Consider the following 21424-nt stretch of genomic DNA (forward strand, 5'->3'; position numbering starts at 1 on the left):
ATATATATCTGTGTGTGTGTGTTTTTTGTTTTTTTTTCTCTCTCTCCTCCTGGTGTAGAGACCTTTACACGGTCATAACCTGAATTACATTAAACCCCTATTAGTTGAGGATTTTACCCTAGCAATCCCTTTCTTCCTGAGAATACAATTATCCAGCAGCACTAGTCATTGTGTAGTCCTGTGTTCCCATCTAGAGCAGCAGGATTCACTCGACATTGTTCCCCGTGAAAGAACAACTCAAAGCCTATTGTTAAATGAAGCCATCTCCATCATGTTTTCCCCTGAATTAACCGTGATCATTTTAAATCCCCTGTTTCCTTCACACTCCCCTGGCCATATCAAGCTTTGTTTAAGTCATTTAGATTACCTTCTCCTGTCCCCCTCAACACCCCTTATCTCTCTACCCATTTCATAAATCATCAGGGCCTTCATTTTTTCCCCCCCTCAGTCCTCCCCCTTGCCCCTTAACCACCCCCTACCCACTGCAATCTCTCCCTCTTTCTCTCTCCCTCTCTCTCTGTCTTGCTGACTGGATCCCAGCCCCCATCTCTCTCCCTCTCTTCTCTCCCTCTCCTCAGCCCAGCTGCCTGTGGAGTTGGATGTGGTCCAGGAACAGGCAGATGGCTCTGTAATTAGAAGTGCATCTCTCCATTCCCTTTCCACTTCTCCCTGTTAAATCAAATTACAGAAAAAATCCCTTCTCTGGATTAGCATTCTTTGCAGCATAGCCTCCATTCTCTTTCTCTCTCCCTCTGTCTGCATGTAGTACAGAGGAGGAGAGGAAAAGGAGGACTCAGTGGTGGCTGATAGTCTGGAAACTGAAGGCGTCTCATGTCAGTCTTCTGTTGCTGTGTTCGGAGGCCTAGCATCAGTGGTCATTTGCAATATTTAGGAACAATGTGCAGTTGAATTCTTTAAGGTGCAAGTATTTAAAATGTCTACAATATTAACCAGAGCTGTTCTTTGTCATTTTCAATCCTCTGACGCTCTAGTGCGAGTTTGAGGACATAGCTTTTGGATTGTGCATGGATGGGTGTGTTGGCTCACTGAATGCATGGTATGTGTGCGAGCTGATACCGAGTGTGTTATAGGGAGGGGCTGCAGGCCAGGCAGTGCGATGTCACTGGGGTCCTAGGAGCTAGAGAGGAAGTGCTCACTGTGCACTGGGATCTAAGCCGTCGCTGTGCCCAGCATGCCATGGCCACTGTGTTCTCCTCCACGGGCGAGGAGCCGGCCTTCCTCCTCCACCGTTGGCAGACTCCCTCTTGCCATCTTGTGGTCACTTGGCGCTAGTGTAATTAAATGGTTATCCATAGCAAAGACGAGATGGATCAATGCCACAGTACTTCATCTTTCGTGATGGCTCAGGATTCATAGTAAACCGCTAACACACATGAACGCTGGTGTGTATTGTAGTGTTGTATAACCGTAGTCCAACTGTTTGTCACGTCTCTTTGTTTAGGTGTATGCTTCCACATCTGGTGACGAGTATACCAGAGAAAATGGGGGATATCCTGGTGCTAAGCCTGGAGTCTACCCTACCTCTTTTTACTTGCAAGGTAACCTTTCATAAAATATTACTATTGCCCTGTAATCTTCTTTGAACTGTTTTCATATTAATTCCAAACATTTTTTTTCTTAGATGACCCCTGGTCATCTTCTGGCTACTCTGCCATGCTGGGTAATTCCCCTCACATTGGACAACCAGGCTCCTTTTCTGCAATCAATCCACAGGACAGGATGGTGAGTAGAAATGGCCTCAATCCCATGCTGATGGTTGATGTTGTGGTAACATCCACATAACAACATGTAACAACAGTATAAGTCATCGTGGTTTATTTTAAACGTGCTGTTAATTGTTTGGGTACGACATGTTGAACATCCATTCTCAAGGCGCCAAGTACACGATGCAGATTGGGTTATTTTTTTTCTGTGAACGGCTTTTGTGCTTTATGACGCTACCTGTATCCCAGAAACATCACCCCTGCCTCTGTCCCCACAGAACTATCCTCTGCACAGCAGCGAGGTCAACGGCTTCCACTCGGCCCCGACCACCTACAACCACACGCCCACCATCAACGGAGAAGGCATAATGGGTAAAGAACCTTTGAAAAGAGCGCGTCGCAAACTTCTCCGTCACTGCTTCGACGGCTACGTGGTCAGACTGAGTTGTTTTTTCAGATTAACAAGTCATCTGACTCGCATTTATTTTATCTCTGCAGCCAACCGAGGCACCACAGCTGGCAGTTCAGGAGATGAAATTGGAAAGGCTCTTGCCTCAGTGAGTTCTTTTCTCTCTGTTTGTTGCTTTAAATTAGTGCTGGGCAATAAAACACTTTAAATAATTTTCCCGAGAGTTTTATATCCTCTAACGAAGTGAAAATCAGCAGTGATGGTAAATTCTGTTGGAGACATGAGTGGAAATTCAGCTCGGGGAGTGTCTGAAAATGGCAAAAATGTTAGTTAGATGGTGTAGGATTATTTTGGATATAAAGAGTTTTATCCTAAACAGATTGATTGTTTTTAAAAAAAAAAAAAAAAAAAAATCCTGAAGGGGGAGTGAAAAACCAAAACAGCTGTTTTTTTGGCTTCAAGTGGCATAGTTAAATTTTATAAACCCTTCTTGAATCAGTCGTTTTGCTGTTCTGCTTACAATAACCTGGGTCCTTAAGCATTTCCAAGGTCATGACAATAAGAAATATCTAACCATTAGATATTTAATGTTATTTATTTTTGTTTACTTTTATTTTTTAGAAGAAAGTTTAGACATTAAAAGATGTATGGACATGTTTACCTATGAGTATTTTTACCTTTTGAACCCAGGAGACTGAATTTGAAGTTTTTATCTGCTCATACTTTCAGATTTACCCATCGGACCACAACAGTAATAATTTCTCCTCAGCTCCATCTACTCCTGGATCTCCTCAGGCCATCGCAGGTACATTCTCTCATACGGTGTTAGTACTTCAAAAAACTCACAATAAAAGATAATCTAATTAAAATGACAGATGTTTGTTTGTTTGTTTGTTTGTTTGTTTTATTTTTTTGAAAAATGTGGAAAATTTGTATCAGTTCCGCATTGTGCTGATGAACCTCAAGGCTGTGTAGATTTAGCAAATCAAAAGGTTGGTAAACTGAGTTAAGGTGGTTTTATCTCTGCCGTGCAACCACAGATTTGGTTAATGAATCAGCGTGAACTGGACAGTACCTTAATGAGTACAGTTCATTTCACTTGTTCAGTCTGACCCGATTGCATTTTTGTCATCGAAGAATGAGTGTGTTGAACTTGAGTGAATGTTTTCTTGTGCGTTTTTAATGTTATTCAGCAGAAAAACGTGTCTGCAGTGCCACCTGGTGAAAAGTTGAGAAATGCTACTTAACCGACACCCAATATTTCTCCCTGCAGGACCTCAGTCTCAGTGGCAAAGACCAACCACACCCAACTATGAAGGGCCACCACATGCACTGGTATGCCAAAATATTTCTCTGCTTCATCAATCGTAATTAAAAACCTAACGTTGCCGGTATGGGTGTGTTCTTCTAGCCTTTGTATGCCGTTACTTGTTTTAATAGTTGATGTCCCACCTTCATCTTGACAGCTTAGCACATCTTTCATGTATTTATACAGCAGAGTAAAATGGAGGATCGCTTGGAAGAGGCCATCCACGTGCTCCGTAGCCACGCTGTGGGCCAGGGCCCCGGCTTAGAGGGCGCCCACTCTGACATGCACAGCCTGCTGTCTTCAGTACACAACGGGGGCCTCGGAGGCCTCTCTCCAGCTTTCCCCAATGCAAGTCTTGCCCTCAGCAACAGACATCCCGCAATGGTGAGTCACCTGCTCTGTTCAACATGTTTTCTTTTGTTTTTAAGAGAGGTGTGGGCTCGTGATGCTGCTTTTAAACACAAAGCAGACAAAAGTCCTCGTCTAAGCATTGGCGCGGTCTACGTTTTCATTCATAGAGATTCAAATTCGGTACGCTCCTGAAGAGGCTGTGTCAGTGTCGAGGTTTAAACGAACATGCTCCGGTTTTTAAAACATGTTAGAAAACTGAGACGTGGGAAATGATTTACAATTAGGGGAAAGTTTGTTGTGTGTTTAATTTTATGATGCACAACAAATTGTCCTTTTGAACAGATAAATATTTTCTATTTTCCAAGAAAGGATTTGGATTAAATGGGGGGGGAAAATCAGTCAGAAAAATTAGTCTGGGTTTTATCTCCACCAGAAACAAAAAACCATCACAGTGGTGATGCTTTGTGCCATCTGCTGGCCAAACGGTGTACAGCAAGAGTTCATTTTATATACTTTGTCTCCGAGTTATGTAAAACCAGTTCCAAAAAATATTAGCAAATAAGTTTGTTTTTTATTATTAATGTCAAAAAGTATTCAGTTATTTTCAATACATGTCATGTCAGTTTTGGGTTGTTTTTTGTTTTTTTTTTCCTGGATTTCGGTTGGGGGGGGGCTTTGTAGTCTGTGTATCAGCTTTGCTCGATCTGTCCTCGTGAGTCTATCGTGACCGTTCTCCACCTTTACCAGCAGGGTGGGAAACATGAGGAGCCCACAGGTCTTCCTCCCAGCAGCACTCTCCTGCACGGTCATCACGCATCTGGACCCACACCAGCAGTAAGCCAGCCAGAAGGCTTTACCAGTAAGTTTGATTAATGATTATTAATTATAAAAATGTCTATTTTACATGTACACAGATTTCTTTTGGACTTCATCAGCTTCCCCGGTGCTGTATGCACTCCTGAAACTGAACATATTAAAGTTTCGCGCACTGTGTTTGTCCGTAGGTCTCCCGGGTGGTTTGGCTCGTTCCTCACACTCCTCCAGCAGCTCAGATATCAAAAGAGAAGACAAGGAGGACGATGAAAATTCATCTGTTGCAGACAAGTCAGAGGAGGAAAAGAAAGACACCAAAGCGGCACGCAGTCGAACAAGGTAAGGTCCTTGCACGTTTAGTCTTTTCACCTCAAACTTTAAAAACTTTGAGCCTGATTTTTACAGAATTAAACTATTACTTTGTCAAACAAAGGTGAGGATCGTTTTGTCACTAAGAGAATATAAAGGGAGTCAGCTGTCACTTTTATACAAGTTTAATTCATCTCAGGCATTTCTTCTTTCCTGTGTTTCCCAGTGATTGCCTAGGCTCTGTTAGGTTTTTAACGATGTCAAACTCCCCCCTCTCCCTTCATGTCACATTTTCAGAAAGGAGGCGTTGACCCTCCAGATGCTCTCTGGCCTTTCAGACCAGAAAGATGAGTAAGTTTCTCCAATAGAGAATCAATTTCTAATGCTTTGTGGGCTCTTGCCAGGCACCACTGAGCAAACAAATGCCGCTGGAGCTGATGTCTAAACGATCTCTGCTCGACAGAGTCGTCACAGTATTTCTCATTCTGAACTTTGCTACTCATTAGTCACCATTTCTGCACAGTTACCACCTGGAAGTTTTGAAATTTGAACCCAAAATGCTTTTTAGACTACAAACAAATGCAAGGATGAAACAATAGACATTTATCCCAAGTCCAGCATCACAGTAATGAACAACGCTGCACAAAATCCTAAGAAGTTCGGGGTTGTAAAGGTGAAGGCTAAAGCTGCTTACCATGCTTAGCTTCTTACAAGACATAGATTTTAAATCTGCTAACACTTCACACACAGCAGAGAATGTTTTTCTAATTGAACTTGTGTGGGATAAGCATTTTAATTAAATGATCATATGAACTGCTTCTTCAGCAGTGTTGGGAATTGTTTCTTTTAAAATGAACTTTTGTATTATGAGGTTAGAGCCCTTTACTAAGGTGCATTTGCAGGCTCAAAAAGAAAAAAGCCCTTGTGATTCTTTGCGCCTGTTGGTTATGTTGTCCAGAGGCCGTTAGTCTGTACACAGTTTGCATTTTGCATTTGTTTGTTTTTTTGCCCCTTTTTTTCCCTCCACAAATTCAAAGTGATGCAAATAATTCCACAATGTAAATAGTGTTCTTCCTCATTCACATATAAACTGCTGGCTTATAATGCAACTCAAGTGTTGCATTACAAGACACATGTTGCCCCCAGCACTTTTCTTCAGTAATGTTTTCCCAGCACTTTAAAAGGTCTGCTTAACCCTCTGGAGGCAGGCGTTGCCGATTTGCAACAGTTAAAAACTAACAACCCGATTACCCCACATACATATTTTATGAGTTTTTTTTACTCAGAAGTACCACTGCAGGACTTGGATGTGCATTAGCAACAGAAAGTTTAATTTGAGCCTGAGAGGGTTAAAACTGTGAACTGGTAGAATGAGCACTTTTGTTTTGTAGTTTCATCCTTTCATTTTTGCTTGAAACCAGTCAGGAAGACGATGAGGACCTTCCCCCCGAGGTGAAGATGGAGCGCGAGAGGGAACGACGAGTGGCTAACAATGCCCGTGAGCGCCTTAGGGTACGGGACATCAACGAGGCATTTAAGGAGCTTGGGAGGATGTGCCAGCTGCACCTCAGCCACGACAAACCTCAGACCAAACTTCTCATCCTTCACCAAGCTGTTAATGTCATCCTCAATTTAGAACAACAAGTCAGAGGTCAGTTTGCATGTAGACTCTTATGGATGAAAATCCCAGCTTTGTGGACCTCTCTCGAGGACTAAGAAGGCTCATTTCTGTGTTCATCTTTCTCAGAGCGTAACCTAAACCCAAAGGCAGCGTGTTTAAAACGCCGCGAGGAAGAGAAGGTGTCTGGGGTGGTGGGTGAAGCACCCATGCAGCTCTCAGGAGGCCATCCTAGCATGGGTGGAGATGGCCACAATCCAGTTGGCCACATGTAACACCAGGTAGGCCCAAAAGACTCGTGTTAGAATTTAACCTACTTGCAAGTATACAATACCCGCAGTCATATTCTATCATTTGTGTGTTATGCAGGAATGTCGTTGCATTATGTCATTGTGCTCCTTCCTTTTTCCAGATCTGGTGGTGTTTTTCTGGCTGTCAGAGGATGTGGCCTTAACAGATTTCTTCCACCCGTTATTCTCAAGTGTATGTGTGTGTGTGTGTGTGTGTGTGTGTGTGTGTGTGTGTGTGTGAGAGCGTGTGTATGTGGACATGTCTGTGTATTGTCCGTTCAAATTTCAAGATGCACACTCGTACACACATGTATACTGCCAAAACTGACACAGCCTGTTTGTCGCACTCCCAACCATGACTACAAGCTCAAATGTGAAGAACTGCCTTTTTTTTTTCTTTTTTTTTAAATTACATGTAAACGTTTTTTCTTTTCTTTTTTTCCTGGTTTCCACATGATGATGATGATGATGGAACACAGGAGTACTATTTTTATTTTTTTGTCCTGCCACACATTGGGGCTTCACACACTGCCGAGAGGTGCTCTGGTGGGAGTGGGGGGGGGAAGAGAGAGAGAGAGACCTAAACAAATGATTTGAATCAAGGATTTGTGCCTAATTGTTACATGTTTTCTATTTGACATTTAAGCAAATTGCTTTACATGTGAGGAACATTTATTGTGAGGGATTGCTTATGTGTATGAGCAATTATTTTTAATGTATGTCATTCCCAGCGTGATGGTACAGTCTTACATATGTTATGTAACCAAGCCCATAGTTGAAGTTGAACTGTCAAAATTATTTTCTTCGTGTGTGCGCGCGTGTGTGTGTGTGTGTGTGTGCGTGTGTGTGGGGAGGTTGGGGAAAGGTCACAAGGCAAAGGTCACAGTTTTGACAGTTGAAACGCAGCTTGAAGCATGAAAGACGGAACTCTGACTTAGAGACAGTCTCTGGCCGGAGCCCGGTCACATCACACGAGGCATCTGGAGACTTGGAATTGAAGACTTCTCCCTTGAAGACTATAATCTATCCAAGTGGGAGAATCTGTCAACAAAACAAAACTGTTCTTCCTGTTTGTTGACCACAAATTCAAGTGTTACTCCAGTAGTTGCTTGTTATCGATCCAGGTTTTTGTACCGCTTTATGTACTAAAGCATCCACAGACGAAAGCACAGTCATGTAGTTTTAGGCTGGACTTTGAGTGTTGACCTGTTTCACGTTTCAGTCCCTGTGAAAGTCTGTATGAAAGCCATTTGAATTACTCGCTGAGTGAACAGCGCCCTTTAGTGCTGTATCTTTGAAGTGGTTTTGATGGTGCCAACAGACTTAACGGCTCGAATATTTCCCCTTAATTGAAGTTCAGAAAAAGGAGAAAAAAAAAAAATAAAAAAAAAAAAATTTAAAAAGAAAATCTGGGTTTCTACAACGGAGGGATCTCATCAGTCCACGGGCGTTAAAGCAGACGAGCTTCTGTGTAACCGAAGCTTTGTTTCCTAAATGAGCATTCCCACTGAACTGCAGCCCTTCACCTTTCTCCTGAGTAAGTGTGTTTTCACGTTTCTTACCGAGAGAAGTGTGATGTGTAAATTCACTTCATACATTATTCTGTTTCATTTTTCAAAATTAAATATATATAAAAATATATATTTTTTGTTAGTCTATACATTGTAGATTTTTTACATAAATGGCAATATTAGTTTGAAGTTTAGAGTGTATTGTAGATGAGCTGTATAAGGGGATATTTGACATTTAATTCAAAATTGAACTGGGATGGCGGTGGAAAAGGGTTGACGGGATGACAAATGGAAAATGTTAAAAGCGTTTGGTGTGTCCTTTTATTCCAGTTTTAGTTGTGAAGCGTCTCATCAGCTACCCAAGAGAATTCTTTCTGTCCATTTGGGAGCGCGTGGGCAGAATCGGTGCCACGGACCTGCTGAGGCATTCTGACCCCAGCAGGGGGCGCTGGAGAAAAATGGGGGAGGGGATTTTTGTCTCTAACAGTAATTATGCAACTGGTTTTTGAATGTAGCTACCATACAAATGTGGATCGCCTTCATTTTCAAAGTTGTGTTCCTGGGTTTTGTCAGTACCGTGTAATAGTTTTCACTTCACTCTTCTTTGTTTCTGATGTCTGTCCTCAATCGAGCGGCGCTTGGCGTGCAGCTCGCTGTTCAACTTCCTGCTCGTTTATTTTGGAGGCAGATGCCCGTGTTTGGGTGTAAGGTTAAGGGCAATATGGAGAACAAAAACAGTGTTATTGTGATGTTATTCCCATGTCATGTCATGTTGTGAATGGCTTCTTTTTACCAACATGTAATCACAAATGGGAGGTGGAGCATTTTGTGTGTTTAATTTCTACAAAAAGAGATGAAGAAAAAGACCTATACAAATCAATAGTGTGGCCTTTTCATTCTCAAGACTTAAGATGTCATGATGGGAGAGTGATGCCTTATCAGTGCCTGAACTTGTATTTTATTTTATTTTTTTCATTTAAGACAGTTTTTATTTTGTGAACCATATCATTTCATTTATCATGGAGATTAAAGAGGTACTTGTTCATTCCCCCACCCTCCCTTCTCCTAATGCTTTTTTCAGTTTTCAGGAAGAAGTTTAAATGGTATAAAGAGATTTTTCTTTCAGTGTATCTAGTTAAAATAAATAAATGTTACATAGATCTTGTTTAGTTTTTATTCCTCTTTTTTCCCCCTGAAATATTCAACTGGATTGTCCAATCTGCTGTGTTAGTGAAGGTCACGGGTCCAGGTCCTGAGTTTTCTGTCTGTCCTGTATTGCTAAAGCGTGGCAGGGTTCAAGAGGTGCTGCTTCTGACTCTGCTTGTCTGCCTTTGATGCACAGAAACCTGTTTCGGTATGTGCTGCATGGTGTCGGCGTGGACAGTTTATTTTCAGGTGTAAAGACTTTCTGCATTGTGGCGTCCAAGCCCTTCGCTGCAGTGACTTTCAGTATGTGTCGTCACTAGTGACAATTTTAAACCCCAACCTTTCACTCTTCCAGCTCTTTGATGGTGTTGATGGAGACTCTTGGGACATCCTTGATCACTTAAGTCAAAAAGTTGTGTTTTGAAGTTTTGTCTATTGTCACATGATCAATCTGTGTACTGGATACTGCGATGGCAATTCCAAGAGAAGAATCGGATTAGATGTAAATTAGTATTCCCTGGGCTGGACTTCTGTGGCGGGGGGAGCTTTTTCTTTCTTGTTTGAAGTCTTGATATAGACACAGTTTGAAATCTGACAAACAAACAGCCACCCCAGTCACTGCAGGAGCTTGTAAATGTTTCAGCTGATGGGCTTGGACTTGTTTTGTTCACACAAGAGCATAATTAAAAACTTTCTTTCGACAGTTTTGTCACATCTTTGTTGAAATAAAACGGGGTTGGACCATTGAGTGTTAACCACATTCACAGGCACAGAGCTTGACATCTTGGAGCGAGGACACTGTTGACTGCTGGTCCTCAGAACGCCTGACTCAGCCTGTCTCTCTCTTACATATATATATATTTACATATATAAATATATATAGTTGAGAACTGTCCTGTAAATAACAGTAATGTAGCAATAAATGTGCCATTTTAATAACAGATTATACCTTTTCCAATGTCTGGCTTTTGAATATTGTATACATTTAAAAAAAAAAAAAAGGAAAATAAAGGAAACCATTGTAATAAAGGGTTAAATTAATTTGTCCATATTTTCTATTGCCAATATTCGGACAGGGTAAAAACTCACTCGAGCGCCATCAGAATGCAACAAAGGCGCCACGTTAAAGAGCAGATGTGAGCCGTTACTGGAGCTCTGAAGCCAACATGTTTAAACAGCCCTCTTTTGTAAACGCAGGTCTTTAAAATGGTGGCCTGAAACGACCCTGCACTGCTGCACGCAACCGCGGATGTGGTGGTTATTTTTAAACAGGCAGAAGAAGAGACAGCCCGGGGTCCTTCGCGACAAGAGCAACTACGAGAAGGTCACAATGGTTCAGAAAATATTAAATAAAATCATCGGAGCCAAGTACATAGGTATTGCGAGGACGTGGTAAGTTAAGAGGTGGAGCGGGTTTACGGGGGGTTGGTCCTGCTTTTTTTTTTTTTTTTTTTCTTCCCTTGTGTGTCCTGCGTCACCCCTTTTAGCCTAGCTGGCTAGCTGTTTGTTACCATAGAGATGCTTTTTTTTTTTTTTTTTTATTAAATGGCGAACTAAATGGCTGAGCGTTACAGCTGGGTTGGTTTACAGCTCAGTTAGTGATATGGGAGTCAAGGTTTATGTCTGTTATGCTATGATACATCCAGATCCTCCCAGTAAGAACAGAACCGCTCATACTGGCCTGATGGAAAATAATGTACATGAGAATTATTATTATTATATTTTGTTATTTTTGCATCAAATGTAAGGATTTCCCAGTTTTTCATACTCTTAATTAAACCGGAATGTTTACAGTTACTGCTCGTTAACCATTTACAACATTAATATTATCCAGTTTGGATAACTAATAACAGGAAATCCTCACTCATTGTTTAGTAAAACTAGAGTCAAACTGATGTTTGTGTACCTGTATTAGAGGTAAAAGACTGATTATAGGCCATTAAGAGATTGTGTTTTCCAAAATATTGTTAGAAATGGTGTAACACAAGGTTTGGCCAGCAGGGCGGCGCCGCCTCCGTTGTTTCCAGCGTGCTTAGAGCTGCCTGCAGCACCTGCAGCAGAATGGCATTAGTAAGCTGCCTGCCCCCATCATTTTGCCTTTTTGATATAATCTTAGTATATTGTATTTTTATTCATATATAAAACTTGGGAATGTTTTACTCCCTAACAAACTGTATCGCTCCAAATCATTAACACCTCTTTTTTTCTGTTAGTAAATCATTCCCTTTTATTCAGACAGGAGTTCCTCTTTCTTTGTCAGTGTGTGAGGTAGTCAGACTCGAACATCATGGAAGGTGGTAGAGAAGCAGACTCAGCAGACATTTCGAGTTTCCAGAGGTGAGCAATTTATTTATAGTGAACTCCATCCTACGTGAAACTTAAAACTTCCCCCCCAAAGTAACCCAATTAACAAAACTCAAAAGTACATGGATTTTGTAACACAGCTCACCTCTCCTTCATCATCTGAGTCTGGCAGAGACTGACTATATATAGGGCCATCAATTTCCCTTCAATTAGTCCAGCCAGTACCACTCGCTTGAGCTGAGTGATCTAAAACTCTACATAGTTGACTAAAAATGACAAAAAAACTCCTCACACTTCTAATTAGCACCTTTACACAACTAAACGGCTCTATTTAGGGAAAAAAAAGATTCAACAAATCCCTTCAGACCTTGAAACAAACAAAAGGAAGCATTTCTATGGTAAAAGAAACCCCTCCTTTTGGTTCAACCTGCTGATGTCATGAGTGGCATCATCAGCACTTTAAAATAAGGAAATGCTAGGTGGGCCTTTCCCCACACTTGACCTACATGAAGACTGAAAAGAAAGAACAAAGTAAGTATGAACAAATGACTTAACCTGTAACATAATAAAACATAAAGAAACATGTAACTGAGTATTTGCCTTAATTTGCAGAATGTGTGTTTTGCCAGCAACAGAATGCTTACACAAACAAACCCGGGATAGTTAGTGCAGCAATGTTACTTTGACAAATAGCAAATAAATACAGAGACAGAATAATGTGCAAAAAAAGTCAGCACATCTGGGACAATTGCTCATCCACTTTGTCACACTGTGCATATCTTTTTGCAAGCAAATTTATTTTTATGGTCATCCAAATAAAAAATAAATAAATAATGATATATATATAATAGTATCTATAAAAACGGCATCCAGTACATAATAAATAACAGACTATTACTACCATATCGTATGGTGACTGAGGGGTGTAATCTAAGCTGGCATTGAGGGTGTGGTTACATTTCTGTCTTATTCAGGAGTCCTGTTTTCTTCCTTCCAGGGTCCCAAACATGGTTGCCTGGGGAACAGTGGGCGGCGTGGCACTCATTCACTTCACAGATTGGCGATTAATCCTAGACTATGTGCCGTACATTAGAGGGAAGTTCAAGACAGACGAGTAAACTCTTAACATGTGAGTGTGTTACAGGTGTATAAAGGCTGTGCAGATCATTCTGCTCTTCTTTTCCTGTTCACTGAAGTAATGTGCAAGAATAAAGGCTCCATGCTTCTGTATGATTAATGTTTGAAAATGATTTCGTTTTTCTTTTTTTATTATTATGAATTATGTGGCAATGTTTGGGTGTACTACAGATATTGTAGATAATATCTTTGATATCCATTCTGTCATTTTTGTACATGTGTTACTGGTTAAAACAGACCCTATTTAATAGTTGCAGACCTTTGGAACCCTCGCCCTATCCCAACCTCTTTATCACGTCAGAAATCCCTGACTTGTTGCATCAGGCAGAAGGTTTCCTAAGAGAAAAACAGGAGTTAGCCATTCAGCCTGACGTGTTCATGTACACTTTTCTAATAAACGGGCCGTGTGTCTGCCTGCAGGACCACAACGTTGGGATGGGCACTTGGGTGGATTGCTTTCACACCTTGAGCTTTTGTGGGATGCCCTGTCTCAACAGTCAGTCACTGAGGGCTTGTTAGGAGTTTGGACTTCAAGATGCACTCTCTTTATAAACTGCTGTTTTTGATTCAGTGTTATTAAATGTGAATAAATGTAATTTACTCCCAGTATGTCTCCTTGTTCTCTAAATGTAAAACTATTAAAATGCTTTGTTCAAACTTGTATGGTGAGAAATTTTCGTTTATTTACTTGCATTAAAATCAACTGGATGTTTTTATTTATTTATTTTATTTCATTTAGTAGCTGTCACAGCATGCTTTTCTCGTGCTGTAAAAATAATTTAAAATTGCATATTAATTCAGCCTAACGAGCCCAGCAGCTCAACCAGAAGAGGCCAGTTTGAGCCAGACATTATGCTCTTTTTATCAGGCAGACTGCGAAATTTGCGTGGATAATGTCTTTCATTTCTAACATCGAAGGGGGAGGGGACTGAAAGAAGAGAGGGGAGAAGGGATTTAACATAGCGAGAGGGAGAAAACCAGATAGTGTCTTCAAGATGGATAAAAACGAGTAAGTACACGTAAAGGACAATAAAACCGCGAGCTGTGGGTGTAATTATGACGAGCGTTTGATGCGTTATTCGGAATATGTTCGGAAACTATGTTTGCCATCGATCAGGCAAATCCCACCGTCTAGTCTCCTCGCATTCTGCAAACATCCATGCACCGGCTTGAAGCCAGGCTGTCCGCGTCCCTGGAGCCTCGCAGCATGCTTTAATATCTCCGAGATTCACAGATAATACGGTTTAAGCACGGAGGCAGGACTGCGTCGACACGGTGCTGTTTCGGCGCAGATTTTTAGCCGTGCAAAGTAGAAATAATGTTTCTTTTTCCTGCATTGTTCTTATAGAAACTAAGCGTGACGTGTAGTTGAAATGCTGTGCGGTACATCGGTGACATCTACTTTGTTCATTGATAAAAGCCGGCTCCGAGCCCGAATGACAACGGTCGGCATTATCGTGGTGAAACGGCTCTCCACTTTCACGCAGTTCACACAGAAACCTGCGCATTTTGGTGAAGAAACCACAAATAAATGTGTTTATTTTGCGTATTTTGCTGGATTTAATTATTTAGCACCGGTCGTGGTTGTTGTCAGCGCCGCTTCGTGCTTATTGTTTACGGTCTATTTGTAGCTGCAGCCTAATTTATGTTTCCCATAGATTAACGTTGCTCTGGTGTTATGACACTGACGTCAAGCTACGGGGACGTAGAACGCACAACTTCCTGTAAGATCTGTCAAAATAAAAGCGTATACAGGGTCGCTTCAGTTCAAGAATTTGTAGGATTTAGCTGCATAACCCAAACTCTGGTATAACTAAGCACAGCAAGGGGAAGGCAGTCATACTATACTCAATCATAATATTATAATTATATATTTAATCGCATAACTGCATTCACATATTTGATAAAACATTGTTTTAATTCAACATGAACAATCACTCAAAAACTGAAAAACGCTAAGTAGATCTCAATTTATTTATTTATTATTAAACCTTACATTTCAAAGTCAAGAATTTAACTACTCAAATGCATTCAAATAACTATTTTTCAGTATTAGCTGTTTTTAATAGAATCAATAGAATATCTTTATTTGTCATTGTCCGGGTGTACGAGAATGTTTGGATCATCTCACACATCAATTTCTATAAAGTCTTGATTTATAAAACTAAAAAAAAATGAATGTGAATATTTAAATTAGAGGAAAAAGAACAAGAATAAATTAAAACACATGAACGTATCTGTTTTACGGTCTTTGGTGATATCACACACAAGTTTTGGGTTTAAACGTGTGTAAGTTTGTTCTGTTTATATTCAAATATGAATATGAAAATATTCATGTAATAAATAGTTTGAAAAGACTCATTATTCAACTGTTACTCAAATATTTAAGGAAATCTTTAAGATTAAGTGGTTTGTCACCCAAGTTTCAGATTTTAACATTAAAATTTTGAGAGACAACCGAGTATAAAACATTAGGAAAATTAATGTGAATGTGAGAGCCCAAACTTAATACCAGTTCAGATAATTGAACTTCATATGTTCAGCTAAGATATTACAGACAGGCAAAATACAACCTGAAGGCAACTCACTTTGCTATTTAAATGAAATCAATGGTGCCAGCTTTATAGCCTGCACAACAAATCCAAGCATAAACAGCTTATCTGAAACCATATCATGAACCATTATGAATAATAACCATAAACACACAGAACACTCATTTGTAAATAAGCCTGTGAGTTAAAGACAGCCTGGTGAGCTGATGATGACTTCCATTGAAACAAGTATGGTGGTAATCCAGTGTCCTCCTCAGTCATGCCGCTACATTTGATGCAGATGCTCTAAGTTATTATTGAACAAGTATTTAACACAGGCTGGTTGTTACTACAATAAATTGAAATTGTTTAATATTTTCATTAGCAAATCATAAGACTTAATTTACTTACAGCAGTAAAATTATTACCTTTTTGGATGGAAGGTTACTATAAGGTTATTATAGTTAATGAAATCTAACTAAAATAACAAAAAAAAACTCTGGCAGCTAACTTTACTAGAAATAAATGTGTAAAACTAAATACAAATAAAAAATGAGTATAATAACTCTTGCGTGTACTGCCATGTAACTACGTTACAATGCATGTTTTAACACTGACCTCTTCAGGGGTCAGTATAGAGCACGGTTACTTAACATTGTGGACCACATGGATCTCACTTTGATCTTAAGTGGGCCGGACCGGTGAAACTGCCCTTTTCGTCAGTGTAAATAAATGTAACCACTTATTGGAGAAATATGATAATGTAAGAAAAAGAAACGTCTCAGTTTATCCATGTGTTACTTTGTTAAATGTGTTAATCTTTTAGCGTGACTGTGTAAAATTAATGTGTAAAATTACAGGCAGCTCATTAGCCAGAATGTCCTGCAATAACAAAACAGAAAGTTACTATAATTCACAGAAAATGTCCTTTTTTGGACTGATTGTTAAAAAAAGGAAATTTTATGTTTTGAATTATTTATCTATCACTTAATTGCTTGTAGTATGTATGGCCTCAAGGAGTGCTTCATCAGCAAAAAAACAAAAACAAACTGCAAATCTTGCATAAAAAAACTTTCAAAAGTCCAAAGATTTATGTCTTCCTGCACATTTTCCAAAGCCGTCAAGTGGGCCGGATTGGAGTCTTTGCTGGGCTGAATCTGGCCCCCGGGCCTTACATTTGACCCTCCAGGTTTAGGAGGATTATTTTCCCCTTTTTAAACATCAGTAATATCTTCCTTTCCCCCGGTCGCTTGCTCTACTTTACCCAAGAATCAGCTCACGCTTCGATAAGGACGTGCTTTTCTACCGAAATCCGAACGCACTAGCTTCCTGTTTGTGTCGCGACGCTTTGACGTATCTGTCCTGTTTTCCTTGCGGATGTAGCCCTCGTGCCCCGGAGAGACAGTCAGGTAGTGATGTGGCTGAGGTCCGCGGCGGAGCGATCTGCGCTACGACAAAGAGCCGAGATGTTCGCGCAGAGATCTACTCCAGAGGACGCGCGTAGTAACATGGTCGAAACAAAAGCGTGAGACGCCATAGGCCTGCCGTCCCAACAACATTATATACAAATATACATCGGCACATTTCCTAAAAGCCACTGTGGTCATCTGGAGTAAGTTTGAGTGGATTTAGAGATTACTCGCGTGGGAAATGGAGAAGAAAAGGTGGGATTGCACTGCTCTCCCCAAAGGCTGGAAAATGGAAGAAGTGACCAGAAAGTCCGGTTTGTCAGCTGGAAAGAGCGATGTCTATTATTTTAGGTACTGCACGAGCTAAGGGCTTGTAACAAAAACAAAACTTAGAAGTTGCACGAGACACCGAGTGTGCGGACGGAAGCGGGGCAGGAGTGTGTTCGGTGTCGATGTAAAGTTTGGGAATGGGAGGGAAGGAGGGGGGCTCTGTTTGCTGCACGACAACAACAAGGCCAGCCGGGCCAAGTCCTCAACAACTGTTGGGACTGCAAGGAGTGTGTGCAGGCTAGCAGCAGCTCCTCATGCCTGCCAAGGTGTTGAGATAAATAAAGCTCCGTGTAATCTCCGCTAATGACCTTTTATTTCCCAGTGAAGTGAATCAACAAACCTCAGATTTGTTCTCATTTAGCAGAGGAGAAGAGCAAGATGAGGAACAGAGGCAAGAGAGGGGGGAGGCGGGTCGGTTGTATAGTTTGTGGTAGGCTAAATGTACAATCCTACTGGTGTTCACTGTGGTGTGTGATGTTAGATGCATTTGCATGAGTTACTCTAGCACGTATCCACCCACAGTTGTTCCTTTGTTTGGTCATCTCTCAGGCTCAAGATGATGCTGCTGCTGCTCCCAGCAGCGGAGCTCTAATGTTTCCACCCTGAAACATTTGACTAGTTTTAGTTTTGCCATGTTCACATTGTGATCACTGATGGAGGAGGGTGCGGTGTAGTTACACATGTTCAGTATATATTTTCATATGTGCCCATTTTTCCTGAGACGTGTGCAGCTTGTTGGTAGGTGACAGAGCCAAGGTGGAGTCTGCATCCATTTCACAAAGTGCTCATCCGCTCATTTGGATGTCTCCTGCTTCTCTTTGTTGCTGTTGACTTGTTGCATGTTGTCGTCTGTGTGTTACACTTTTCTGTGTCGTCTCTGTGTGTTTTTTGTCTTTCGTGTTTTCAGTCTCGGTGTGACCTTTGTTTTTGCTGAGAGGCAGTGCTAACCTTTTTTTTTTTTTCTTCCCCCGCCTCATCTCTGCGTCTTCCTCGTTAGTCCATCTGGGAAGAAGTTTCGGAGCAAGCCTCAGCTGGCCCGTTACCTTGGTAACCAGATGGACCTCAGCTCTTTTGATTTCCGCACGGGGAAGATGCTGATGAGCAAGCTGAACAAGAATCGCCAGAGACTGCGATACGATAACAACAGCCAGAACAAGGTGACACAGTTGGCCTCGTGAAAATCAGCCGCTTGACCTCAGTGCTAAAGCGGGCTCCAGATTTGTGTTCTATTTACTGTCTGCCCTTTTATCTGCATGCCAGAATCCCGAGTGTGAAGTCTGTGATCTAAGTGGAGGAAGGACGCATGCAGCCACTGCTTTGTAAAGTTAATCTCTTTTGCGGATTATATGGTGCTCGTCTCGATAAACAGATTGGATCAGTAGCTCTAAGGAGTGTACAAGCAAGATTAACAGTGTAGCTGTGTAGACTGAGCTTAAAGCAAGACTCAGATGTTTCTGTTAACCTGCATCGATCACTGTGGTAACAGGTTAGCTGTGCGGCCCACACTTTCTGTGGGTCGCACAGCTAACCGCTCCAGATAAGGTGATAGCGAGGAGTTTCTCGAAATATTCTCCTGACAGTTCGGTCTGGAGTGATGCAGAACGAATGCATTATGATCAAACCTGCGGAAAAGTCACATTTTAGTAATGTACCCAACAAAACTGTGCAGTTAGAGTGGACAAACTGTTCAATGATGGTGAGATTACATGATTACATTTTTATGATCTGAGCTAGAGTCTGACGTCCACTGCTCGCAACACAGCTCAGGAAACTGATTAGTGCTTCTTTGGTGGATACAACATGTAAGATTAAATCAGAAATGAGGGATGTGCTGAGTGCAGATACAGATCGGAGAGAATGAGATGAAACATAGTTTGTGGTACAAGTTCAAATTTAATTACAGCTCAGAGAGTAAAATGGTGTTTGCAGGCAAGTCATTCAAGCTATGGGCGACCGTGACGAGCTACATGCGATCACAACCATCAGTTGGAGGTTTTTGGTTCAGCACGCTCTTCTTCATGACTGATTTCCCCCAGCGACCGTTTGCCATCACCAAGCAGCGGCTGACCGGTCTCTGAGCCTATGAAGCAGAGGCTTTAGCTCTCTAGTTGAATGAGACGGATCCTGTTTCTCTTGTCCTTCTCATCCTCTCTTGATATTTTTGTTAAGGGTAAACCTGACCTGAACACATCACTCCCAGTCAGACAGACGGCCTCCATCTTTAAGCAGCCCGTTACCAAGGTTACCAACCATCCCAACAACAAAGTGAAGACGGACCCTCAGAAAGCCGTTGACCAGCCCAGACAGGTGAATAAACTGTTACTGTGACAATAAGCCAGAGAAATCAGGAGGCCTGTAATCTGATACTGTAATTTAAAGGATCAGATAATGAAGAGTGTGTGTAGCTAGGAAACTGGACAGACCAGTATTGCTTGAATACTGGTGGATTGGGGGGGGGGGGTTTACTGCATTCGTAGGAACAATGTATTTCTGTTGAGAACTGCCTGCAGCTGAAACATTCTTCCTTATTTTGTTCACAGTTATTCTGGGAGAAGAAACTCAGTGGTCTGAATGCTTATGACATTGCAGAGGAGCTGGTGAAAACAATGGAACTGCCTAAAGGCCTGCAAGGTAAAACTTCATCAGCCTCACCAAGCACTTTATGTCCTAAAATGACATTTTGGTATTTCCTCTAAGAGCAGTTTTCGACTGAGCTCAGTAACTGCTAAACTTTGATAAAATATAAATAAACATGGGTGTAGTTAACAGTTTCTGGAAAGTGTTTGGTAACCACATGCTGGTCCCACAGGTGTCGGTCCAGGTTGCACAGATAAAACTCTCTTGTCGGCGATTGCCAGCGCTCTGCACACGAGCGCTGCTCCAATCACCGGGCAGCTGTCCGCCGCTGTGGAGAAGAACCCGGGAGTCTGGCTCAACACTGCGCAGCCACTGTGCAAGGCCTTCATAGTCACTGATGAAGACATCCGGTGGGTTTCTTAAAACAGTCTACACGTGTTTTGGGTTTTCAGAAAAAAAAATCTACTCATGTTTACCTAAGCCTGTGATTTTCAGTTCCAGGAAGTAAGACCTCCAGTACTGGAGTAAAATTGAACTGAATTCAATTTTATTTATACAGCACCAAATGACAACAACTGTCGCCTCAAAGCACTTTGTATTGTAAGGTAGACCCTACAATAATATATACAGAGAAAACCCAATAATCATATGACCCCCTATGAGCAAGCACTTTGGTAACAGTGGGAAGGAAAAACTCCCTTTTAACAGGAAGAAACCTCCGGCAGAAAAAGGCTCAGGGAGGGGCGGAGCCATCTGCTGCGACCAGTTGGGGTGAGAGAAGGAAGACGGGATTAAAAAACATGCTGTGGAAGAGAGACAGAGATTAATAAAAAGTATGATTCAGTGCAGAGAGGTCTACTAACACATAGTGAGTGAAGAAGAAACACTCAATGCATCATGGGAATCCAACAGCAGCCTATGCCTACAGCAACATAACTAAGGGAGGATTCAGCGTCACCTGATCCAGCCCTAACTATATGCTTTAGCAAAAAGGAAAGTTTGAAGCCTGTCTGTTTCCTGAATCCAAACTGGAAGCTGGTTCCATAGAAGAGGGAACTGAAAACTGAAGGCTGTTTCCCATTGTACTTTTAAATACTCTAGGAACAACAAGTAAGCCTGCAGTGCAAGAGCGAAGTGCTCTAATGCTGTTATATGGTACTATAAGGTCATTAAGCTAAAGAGAGATGCAACAGGTATCGATTCTTTCTATCCCAAATTTAAATGCATTAGAAAAATGGGGCTATTTGCCAAATGCAAAGTAAGCTTGCCTTTTTTCTGTTATCTCTGATTAGCCCAATTCCAGTATTCTTCTGGTCAGTGTTCCTCAACCCATAGCAAGTGACCAGTGATCTCTGTAAAGACACCATCTGCTCTTTGTTGGTTTAATGGCTGTTATGGCCAGATGTAACTGCCAACTGTAACAGCTTCCTGTTGTGTTTATGTGTAGGAAGCAGGAGGAGCTGGTGTACAGCGTGAGGAAGCGGCTGGAAGAGGCACTCATGGCCGATATGTTGGCCCACGTCGAGGAGGCTGCCAATGAAGGAGAGGCTTTAAAGGAAGAGGGCAATGGCAGTGAAGACATGGAGAGTGTATAGCACAGGTTGGTGGAAACACTGAAGTGACAGTTTACTCAAAGATTAGATTTATGTGTTTAAA

At 41.5% G+C, this 21424-nt stretch overlaps 3 protein-coding genes across 8 annotated transcripts in view; all 3 read left to right on the forward strand.

The window, feature by feature from the left end:
- tcf3b (transcription factor 3b) overlaps window positions 1-7252 on the forward strand; it is a 21959-nt gene extending 14707 nt beyond the window's left edge. For all 3 annotated transcript variants that reach the window (XM_013909334.1, XM_005727100.1, XM_013909335.1), the window contains 13 exons: window positions 1463-1559; window positions 1643-1743; window positions 2003-2096; window positions 2223-2281; window positions 2863-2938; window positions 3407-3468; window positions 3629-3826; window positions 4541-4652; window positions 4798-4945; window positions 5213-5266; window positions 6337-6566; window positions 6663-6814; window positions 6946-7252. In XM_013909334.1, coding sequence (XP_013764788.1) covers window positions 1463-1559; window positions 1643-1743; window positions 2003-2096; window positions 2223-2281; window positions 2863-2938; window positions 3407-3468; window positions 3629-3826; window positions 4541-4652; window positions 4798-4945; window positions 5213-5266; window positions 6337-6566; window positions 6663-6808 — 1377 coding nt within the window. In that variant the 3' untranslated portion in view covers window positions 6809-6814; window positions 6946-7252. The remainder of the gene's footprint in view (window positions 1-1462; window positions 1560-1642; window positions 1744-2002; window positions 2097-2222; window positions 2282-2862; window positions 2939-3406; window positions 3469-3628; window positions 3827-4540; window positions 4653-4797; window positions 4946-5212; window positions 5267-6336; window positions 6567-6662; window positions 6815-6945) is intronic.
- A 3337-nt stretch (window positions 7253-10589) lies between these two features.
- LOC102213349 (cytochrome b-c1 complex subunit 10-like) lies at window positions 10590-13582 on the forward strand. The gene is made up of 3 exons (XM_005727104.2): window positions 10590-10872; window positions 12782-12913; window positions 13342-13582. The coding sequence occupies exons 1-2, from the start codon at window positions 10730-10732 to the stop codon at window positions 12900-12902; spliced, it is 264 nt and encodes an 87-aa protein (XP_005727161.1). The 5' UTR covers window positions 10590-10729; the 3' UTR covers window positions 12903-12913; window positions 13342-13582.
- Window positions 13583-13782: 200 nt separating this feature from the next.
- mbd3b (methyl-CpG binding domain protein 3b) overlaps window positions 13783-21424 on the forward strand; it is a 9849-nt gene continuing 2207 nt past the window's right edge. The window contains exons 1-7 of one of the 4 annotated variants that reach the window (XM_005727107.1): window positions 13783-13930; window positions 17553-17621; window positions 18189-18348; window positions 19361-19498; window positions 19732-19822; window positions 20001-20178; window positions 21216-21368. In XM_005727107.1, the coding sequence (XP_005727164.1) occupies window positions 13917-13930; window positions 17553-17621; window positions 18189-18348; window positions 19361-19498; window positions 19732-19822; window positions 20001-20178; window positions 21216-21363 (798 nt within the window). In that variant the 5' untranslated portion in view covers window positions 13783-13916 and the 3' untranslated portion in view covers window positions 21364-21368. Of the gene's footprint in view, window positions 13931-16822; window positions 17213-17552; window positions 17622-18188; window positions 18349-19360; window positions 19499-19731; window positions 19823-20000; window positions 20179-21215; window positions 21369-21424 lie in introns of those variants that run through there. The other 3 variants (XM_005727105.2, XM_005727108.1, XM_005727106.1) reach the window with 3 other exon arrangements.

The sequence above is a fragment of the Pundamilia nyererei genome, unplaced genomic scaffold (assembly GCF_000239375.1).
Source record: "Pundamilia nyererei isolate P.nyererei 1_Seehausen unplaced genomic scaffold, PunNye1.0 scaffold00023, whole genome shotgun sequence".
Lineage (NCBI taxonomy): Eukaryota > Metazoa > Chordata > Actinopteri > Cichliformes > Cichlidae > Pundamilia > Pundamilia nyererei.